The 9,316-nt window shown below is 41.1% G+C and overlaps 1 protein-coding gene across 1 annotated transcript; it reads left to right on the forward strand.

Annotated features, from left to right (window-relative positions):
- Nucleotides 1-1,949: 1,949 nt before the first annotated feature.
- LOC106573075 (potassium voltage-gated channel subfamily A member 1) lies at nt 1,950-8,954 on the forward strand. Its single transcript, XM_014147746.3, has 2 exons — nt 1,950-2,260; nt 2,797-8,954. The coding sequence occupies exon 2, from the start codon at nt 3,035-3,037 to the stop codon at nt 4,511-4,513; it is 1,479 nt and encodes a 492-aa protein (XP_014003221.1). The 5' UTR covers nt 1,950-2,260; nt 2,797-3,034; the 3' UTR covers nt 4,514-8,954.
- The last annotated feature ends 362 nt before the right edge of the window (nt 8,955-9,316 follow it).

Consider the following 9,316-nt stretch of genomic DNA (forward strand, 5'->3'; position numbering starts at 1 on the left):
CCATGGTGTTACAGACATTTTTTGTATTTTTGGACAAGTGACTTGAGCTTTCAGACAAGTAAAGAAAATCTGTCCTACTTGTCCGAAGCCCTGAAAATGATTCCACCATGGGCAACAACTGGCTACTAGAACTGAACTGATGGACATGGGGCAATAAAATTGGGATGTAAACTTGATGTATATGTCCTTAGAAGCTGTGTGAATATAAAGTCACTGCAACCTTAGATGGCTGCACCAGACCAGTTGGTGGCACTAAGTGCAATAACTATTGATCAAATGTCTCATGCAAATTAATGTTAGATTTAAATGAAGCAGACAAACAATGTGAACTATTGAGATGAGTATATCTGTATAATCACATAGTGTTGCCCTATTATGTGGTCGGAACATAGTGAAAGGTAGGATCTTTTATTCTGTAAAAGGAGAAACAGGAGGTCCAGCCTTTGCAAGCATATTGCAGAATGTATTGAATTATTGTGGAATGCTAATTTAGAATGTACCAACTGAGATGTAAATCAACATGCTAATGCTTTCATTGATTGCACATAAATAAAGAGAGTTCCTTCATGATAGAGTGCTTGCTTTGGTATCCAACTGATCTCGTTTCCTCTCTGTCATCCTGTGAACACCGTTCATGGCTGCCCGCAGCTATATATATATATATATATATATATATATATATATATATATATATATTATATATATATATATATATATATAATATTTTTTTATTCACATCCATAAAAAGGCCCCCTACTTGCCAAAAGTAATGAAAATATATGTTATTGTTTGTTTAGACCTATTAGACAATTTTAAAAACACATAGCAAACCAACGGGACGAAACACGCAGGTTACTAAAACCGTTATTTCCATTGTGTTCTATAAAACAAGTGAACAGGTATACTGTAGCTTATCCCAAATGATCAGACATCCCCTTACGATCATGCACGCAGCCCTTCTAAAAAAAAAGTAATCTCACTTCATTGCCTTTGAAAAGCCCCTTGTCCTTGAATGAACTCAGTGCAGCTCGACGCAAATCAATCTTAAACGGTAACCTGCGTGTTTCGTCCCATCGATCAGACTGACAGGACAAACAACAACATAACGTTGCACCATGCACGAGGACTGGCAGGGGGTGGAACGTCGGGAGGAGGATGGTGGAGCGGTCTGTTCTGAGACGCGGTGCTCGCGACCGCTGTCCATGGCGCTGAATCAAGCCACTCCTTGTCGTGCTGAAACGGTCTGCACCGCCGCCGCTCTTTCCGGTCTTTGGCCACTCACAGAATTGAGCTGAGTTAGAATATGCATAGCTGAGTGTTGTAATGTAAACTGTATAAAGTAATGACCGTGCCAAGTTAGACTACTTTCTCAGAATATCAGTTTATAAGTAGCCTGTCATTAGGACCATTGTTGGGTTTTTGGGAACAAAAAATGAAGATACCTGCTTATCACCCTCCAGCGCAGCACATATTACACCAGTGCTGGCACACATAAATAATCTTGTTTTTGTGGTGTAGAGAGCACTCGTGGCTGCGTGCTTTAGTATAGCCAGTCTGCATTGCGTCGAAACCCCTTCTCTCCCCTCCCCCCCCCCTCTCTCTCTCTCTCTCTCTCTCACCCCTTCCCTCTATCTCCCCATCCACTCTCCTTGCATGTGAAATACATAAGAACAATATACTGAACATTATTAAGAAATGATTATATCTTCACATAATCGATTCCTCCGTCTGTGCCGGCTCGAGGTAAAAACAAATTCTAAAATACTCGTCATCTTGTCTACTCGTAACAGGACATTTCTGCTGATGCGGTAATGTCTTGAAATGGCACGGGTTCGCTTATTGCCCCTTAATGTATCTCTCCCCCCCCCCCCCCCACCCCCCCCACCCCCCTGAATCGCAGCATAATACTTGATCCTGCTCTAAGCCATTCACACCGAAGTGCCCCACCGCACAAGTGACTATAGGCTACAGAAGTTGCTCACGTTTCTCTGACTCCAGCGTGTGATTTTACAACGAATGTTAAGCGACGGGATCAAGATGTAGACAAATAAGACATTTAAGTTTACCGATACGAAGGGCTCAGACAGTGATGTCTCGAGCGTTTTAGTCTGTAGCAGGGCCTGCCCAGAGGAAAGCGCCAATGTGTTGCGGAGGGGTGCGTTGTAAAGTGTTCATGTTTTAACACATGACCACAAAGCTACGGCAGTCCTGGGCTGTCCTGGCGGTTGGATGAATGCGCTGAGTCGCGGACAAGACGCAGGTAAGCCTTGAAACTGGTGCACTCTGTCTGTCTGTCTGTCTCTCTGTCTGTCATAAGAGGGGTCAGGGGGAATAATTCCGAGGCTATTGTTACAATATGACTATTGTTTAGAGACTGTGACAGTCAATTGGTATTGCTTTCTATATGACTTTTTGTGCATTTAACGCGTCATTATTTGCGTGAGGTAGCCTATAGGCCTAGACAAGTTGCAAACAGTGTTATGCGACAAAACATGCATATAAAGTGTTGCAATAATATAACATTTTATATATATATTTATATATATTTGCTATATAGGCTATATATAACATTTACCCTGCCAATTATAATATGCATATTCGATTGCTTTATGTCTAGATTATCACCAATAAAACAATATAATTTTCCCCTCTTTTGACGCTGATAAATAGGCAGGACATATAGCCTAGAGGCTAAATAAATAAATAAATGGTAGAAATTGCTGAGCTAGCAAATATCTCCGCTGTTCATTCGATCCAATCTTTTCTCTTTTTTTTCCTTCTCTGACTGGGTAACAGAGGCAGCAGCAGCAGCAGATGCAGCGGAGAGCAGAAATGGTCGAGTCAGCGAGAACCGCAGTGGAGCCGCACTGAGGCAAAGCAAGCTAGCCCCTTATCTGGGGACTAGGACAACACATAGTGGGAGAAAAAGAAGAGGAATTTAGAAGTAAATTTGTATCAACCCAAAACCTGAATGCCGCCTGTTCAATTAGATTAACCGGATAACCGGAATACCAAAACTCCTTGGACCTACAAGATGACCGTTGTGGCAGGAGATAACATGGATGAGACTGTAGCCGTACCGGGGCACCCGCAGGACGCGTACCCCCCCGACCATGAAGACCACGATTGCTGCGAAAGAGTGGTCATCAACATAGCGGGGATGCGATTCGAGACCCAGCTCAAAACTCTCTCCCAGTTCCCCGAGACATTGTTAGGCAACCCCAAGAAGAGGATGCGCTACTTTGACCACCTGAGAAACGAGTATTTCTTTGACAGAAACCGTCCCAGTTTCGATGCCATCCTCTACTATTACCAGTCCGGGGGTAGGCTGAGAAGGCCCGTCAACGTCCCGTTGGATATGTTCTCGGAAGAGATAAAGTTTTATGAGTTGGGAGTGGATGCCATGGAGAAATTCCGTGAGGATGAGGGCTTCGTCAGGGAGGAAGAACGTCCTTTACCTGAGAAGGAGTTCCAGCGTCAGATCTGGCTGCTTTTTGAGCACCCAGAGAGCTCGGGTCCGGCCAGAGGGATTGCTATAGTATCTGTAATGGTCATTCTGATTTCCATAGTTATATTTTGTTTAGAGACTTTACCCGACTTGAAAGAGGACCCTAAGGGTCGGTTTAAGACTGTAGGGAATCATACCTTTTACTACAAACCAAACATCCTAACCGACCCTTTCTTCATTATTGAAACTCTTTGCATTATATGGTTCTCGTTTGAGTTGTTAGTGCGGTTTTTCGCGTGTCCAAGCAAGGCAGTCTTCTCCAAAAACATGATGAACATTATTGATATAGTGGCCATCATCCCTTACTTCATCACACTGGGCACGGAGCTGGCTGAGGACCCCGAAGACCAGGACGAGGGCATGGGGGAGCAGGCGACATCTCTGGCCATCCTCAGGGTAATCAGACTGGTCAGAGTGTTTAGAATCTTTAAGCTGTCACGACACTCCAAAGGATTGCAGATCCTGGGACAGACCCTCAAGGCCAGTATGCGCGAACTCGGATTGCTGATATTCTTCCTCTTCATCGGAGTCATCCTCTTCTCCAGCGCGGTGTACTTCGCAGAGGCCGAGGAGAAAGGGTCGTACTTCGGCAGCATACCGGAAGCTTTCTGGTGGGCCGTGGTGTCTATGACAACTGTGGGCTATGGGGATATGGTGCCTGTCACTATAGGGGGTAAGATAGTGGGTTCCCTTTGCGCCATTGCTGGTGTGTTGACGATTGCGCTCCCAGTGCCTGTCATTGTGTCCAACTTCAACTACTTCTACCACAGGGAGACCGAGGGAGAGGAGCAGGCCCAACTCTTAAACGTTAGTGAACCAAACATTAGTGAAAGCAACTCTAGTCGACGCAGCTCGTCCACTGTCAGCAAATCAGAATACATGGAAATTGATGGAGACATTAATAATAGCATCGACAATTTTAGAGAGGCAAACCTCAGAACTGGCAATTGCACTCTAGCAAACCAAAACTGTGTAAATAAAAGCAAGCTGCTTACAGATGTGTAGAATCGAATGAGAAAAAACATGGGACTTACATGATGCCGTCACACGTTGAGTACACCATCCTTTTTGAATGCTTAATTCGCCTCCAATAAGCGCTCTAGCATTATGGCAACAACCGTGCTCACCAATTTGAAAGGAATTGTTTGAAAGGAAAAAAATATGAAAATTAAGCTGTTATTAGAGAATACGACAGATAGAGTAATTCATTATTTTAAAATGATCATTCAAATAGGTATTAAAAAATATTAACTTCTATTTAACACGCACACGCATAATCGCGCGCCCTTGGAGGACGACTAACCAACACCACTTAGACGACATATCTGTTTTTATCAGACAAAGCCAGGCGTAATAATTAAAACGTTATGCATCGGCACAGATAACATTTCAGCAAGTGCACACTGCATCAAGGATAAAATGCATCATAAATACCATCTGCTGCAAAGAGGGAGACACGCAAGGTAGGATCTGCAGCACCCAGTCAGTGGTCGGGCCGACTGACACCTGGCCTGAAGTCCGAGGCGACTCCTCTACCCCTCTGTCATCAAAGGATCTATTATCCAGCAAAGCACCTTATGGGAAAAATACTGACAACGGAGGATCACTGATCTCCTGGTTTGGATGTTAAAAAGAGGCTGATGATCTACACGCCTCAGTCTGATAGACCTACGGACATCCACAATGCTGCTATTTTCCAGCAGTAAAATGCTGTAATTACGATATCAGCAAGTGGTTCAATGTCATTTTTCCCCGTTAGATGCAAGACAGCACAATGATATAACAGAAGAGCTTCACATGAGCATGTTTAGAAGAGACTCCCCATACATTTTGATATTGGCATGCGTGATGATGAAACATAACCTTATAATAATGCAAAAAATATATTTATTTAGGATTTTTCCATCCCCTTATGCTTCATTCGATTCCCCCTTTATTATTCGTTTTCACTTATAGTGCAGCACTGGTTTGAAATAGTTTTTGATTTGAACAATTCCTAATTATTTAGCGAGTGAATGTTAAAAAAAATCTTAAGGGAAACAGTAACTAAACGAAGATCATAGCATGAGAAAAAGTAAACTGCATTATGGCCTATCGACTAAGGTACTGTGTATCCTAGTATATCTAAATGCATGACGTCAGTATTCAGCTTGTTGCAATTACAGACACTCTGAAAAGTGTATCATACTGTCATGGAAACGAAACGTGGAAACTTAAAAAAAAATCTCTGAACCGTTTCTGAAATATTACAAAATATATCCAAAACCCAGCTCGGGGACGCTGATTTTCTAGTTTAAAACGTAGGAGATCAAAGAAGCAGAATAAATACTTATTATCAAAATGCATATACTCATAAAGCACCAAGTTACAGTATTACTTCAATAGTGCAGTGCATGGACCTTTGAACATAGAAAAAGTAAACTTGTTATGAGTCAGGTCTTCCATTTCACTACTAAATTTAGGGATATGTTTGTTTGTTTTCACAAACAAAACAACAGAAACAACTGTTATTTTACTGAAATTAGCCTTTGTTTAATAGATATGGCCAATAATAATTTTGTACATTAGTTGCTAGTGCCTTTACCCTGCTCACCATGCAACAGGCTCAGTGAAAGTGCCTCTGTGTATGTAGCCTACAATGGAAATCCATGGTAAGTTGAACAGATCAGATGCAAAAGATCTTGCTTGCTTCAGCACTATTATGCTGTTATTCTTGTTGTTGATGATGAGGATGATGATGATTGATTATTCTGATCATTATTAATACAGTCAGAGAATGTTTGGTGAAAACAACCATGGAAGTGCACTACCCACACGATCCATAGTCGAGTTGACCCAAGACTCTAGAACGATATTCCAACAACCCCCCTCTAGTACTTTATGCTTCTCCACCCATGCACCACTTCAAACCAAAAGAGAATATCCATAGCTTTTCTTTGCTTGTGTTGCTGTTGCTATTGATTTATGTTGCCATAAGTCTTTTAAATATGTCTACCTCAGTGAGGTCACTGCAGAACTCACTGCAGAGCTGCAAGCCAGGCTATTCTTCCATGCATAAACATGCAAAATGGCCTCTAAGTGGAATAGACTGTGGTCATCAGGGCCTGTGTTTATAAATGGTCTCAGAGTGCTGAGTGCTGATCTAGGATTAGGTCCCCCCACTCTCCGTGTAATCTTATTCATTAGGACCTAAAAGACTAATCTGATCCTAGATCTGTACTCCTACTCTGAGATGCTTTGTGAATACAGACCCTGATGTTAAACTCTTAGATTGGCCCCTAAAAGTAGCCTTAGAGAAGCACTTAGGTCTTAGGACATACTGTACCAACCACCCTAACCCCTATCCCATTTTCCTTCCAAGCTACGCACAATCAAAAAATAAAATAAACGCATTACTATAGTAGTAGAGGTGACTAGAGCTTAGTGATGTAGACTGACTGATTCTCGAAAAAACATGTTGATACAAATGGGTTTGGTTTGGATTCTTTAGTATTACAGTTGTTGAGAACTAAGGCAGGTTTGCTACTATTAAACCATAGAAATACCCCGGGCAATTTTATCTGTGAATGTCTGAAAGTGTGCCACACGTCATTGATATGTGTATTAATAGAAATAGAATTACTCACATCCATCACAGAACATTGACTTGAATGGGAATGTCCATTCTAGCAATTCCATTTCTATGTATGTATCTGTCACAGAATCACAATGGAGTAGCCAGGGGCTCTTAAACAGATTTTTTTGCATATTGGAATTTCACTCTGGGCAATATAAGTGCATTATTAGATGCTACACCGTTTTTGCTGTTTCCATTTGCTAAATAGCTACATGTATTTATTTCATAATTGAGTCTTCCAGCTCTCCGCAAAGCTTACTGATGCAGTGTGAATCTTGTTTCGTTATTGCAGCAAAATATGTCCTGTAAGTGTGTGAAATGACCAGATGATTTAGGGTCAAGACATATGTAGTTATGGTAGCGATACGTTTGTGACACTGAAGTTGAGGGGTTATACGCAAGACAGATGTTATGAGACCACGCGTAAACATCGCTAAAGAGTCAAAGGCCCTCATGATGGTATGTCATTTGGTGAAAAGTACTGTACCATGTTTCCTTTCTCTTTTTCCATTGGCCTTTACTGTATGTATACCCCCTCAACTAAAATGTCTCAGCTAGTGAAGCATTTGCTTTCATCAGTTTGTGCAAAGGCTATACCGTTTGTGGACTAGCCGAAAGCCTCTATGTGAACGTTGTTTATGGACGAGGCCTTTTTTGATTCTGTGAATCGAGTTGCTGGTCGTTTTGTGCTATATGTTATCGGCTATGTTCTCTTTATTTGCTCATGGTCGTTCTAGTGTATTGCTGGGGAACTTAGAATGTGTCTGTCTGCAACAGGTCTGGTGTCTGTCTATGCGAGAGCCTTCCTAGATGTCAGTTCATTTGACATTATGAGGTGAATATGTCAGTGGAGTTGACATATGAGTGCAAAAAAAAATGTTACTTCTGTGTCAGGGATTTTTAAGGTTTCAAACCAAGAGAATGTCATCAGGTCTTAAGAACAGACATATAGAATACCCCAAAATACAACAAATAAAAAGTGATTATCCACAGCAACCTTATCTATACCATGTACAGTAGCTAGCTGACCATCAGGTAAATTATATATTTTTACCATATGTGGTTTCTCTTATGGCCCAGAAGTGTGGTTGGACAAAACAGGTCCTATTCCACCAAATACCCATGATGCAACAGTTCAGAGTGAGGTTTAGGGAACACATGCAAAACCCCTCATGTCACGATACCAGTGCATCCATTGCTCTTGCTCTGAGGGCAATCTATGTATGGTGCTATGCATTCAATTATTCTACAAAAAAACAAAAAATGCATTCTTATAGTAATAGAATTGCAGTTACCTGTTTCTTAGAAACTTTTGTAAAATAGGAGTTGAATGAATCTATTTTAAAAAAAGATGTTGAGGAAAAAGACGATCTCTTGACAAGACATTAACAACAGGGCTGTCTATGGTGTTTATTCTTTGATTTAGTTGTTAAGGACAGTTGGGGTCAAAGGTCAAAGTGTTCATCAGGGCAAACCATAGCAATATTATTTAACACGCTTTGCAAAAGAAAACATAAACAAGCATTTCTTACTGGACAAGAAATTGGACAAGAAATGTACTCAATTTCTGAGTGTTTTATTCTATTTGGTGCCTAATGAACCTAATGAACACGACCCTGTCCTTACATTAAACAGATAGCCCCTATGAAGAAGCCAAATATACACTACCGTTCAAAAGTTTGGGGTCACTTAGAAAGGTTCTTGTCCATTAAAATAACATCAAATTGATCAGAAATACAGTCTAGACATTGTTAATGTTGTAAATGACTATTGTAGCTGGAAACAGCTGATTTTTAATGGAATATCTACATAGGCGTACAGAGGCCCATTATCAGCAACCATCACTCCTGTGTTCCAATGGCACGTTGTGTTAGCTAATCCAAGTTTAGCATTTTAAAAGGTAAATTGATCATTCGAAAACCCTTTTGCAATTATGTTAGCACAGCTGAAAACTGTTGTTCTGATTAAAGAAGCAATAAAACTGGCCTTCTTTAGACTAGTTGAGTATCTGGAGCATCAGCATTTGTGGGTTCAATCAGATGGCTCAAAATGGCCAGAAACAAATAACTTTCTTCTGAAACTCATCAGTCTATTCTTGTTCTGAGATAAGAAGGCTATTCCATGCAAGAAATTGCCAAGAAACTGAAGATCTCGTACAACGCTGGTACTACACCCTTCACAAAAAAGCGCAA

Source organism: Salmo salar, chromosome 16 (assembly GCF_965601325.2).
Source record: "Salmo salar chromosome 16, fSalSal1, whole genome shotgun sequence".
In the NCBI taxonomy this organism is placed as follows: domain Eukaryota; kingdom Metazoa; phylum Chordata; class Actinopteri; order Salmoniformes; family Salmonidae; genus Salmo; species Salmo salar.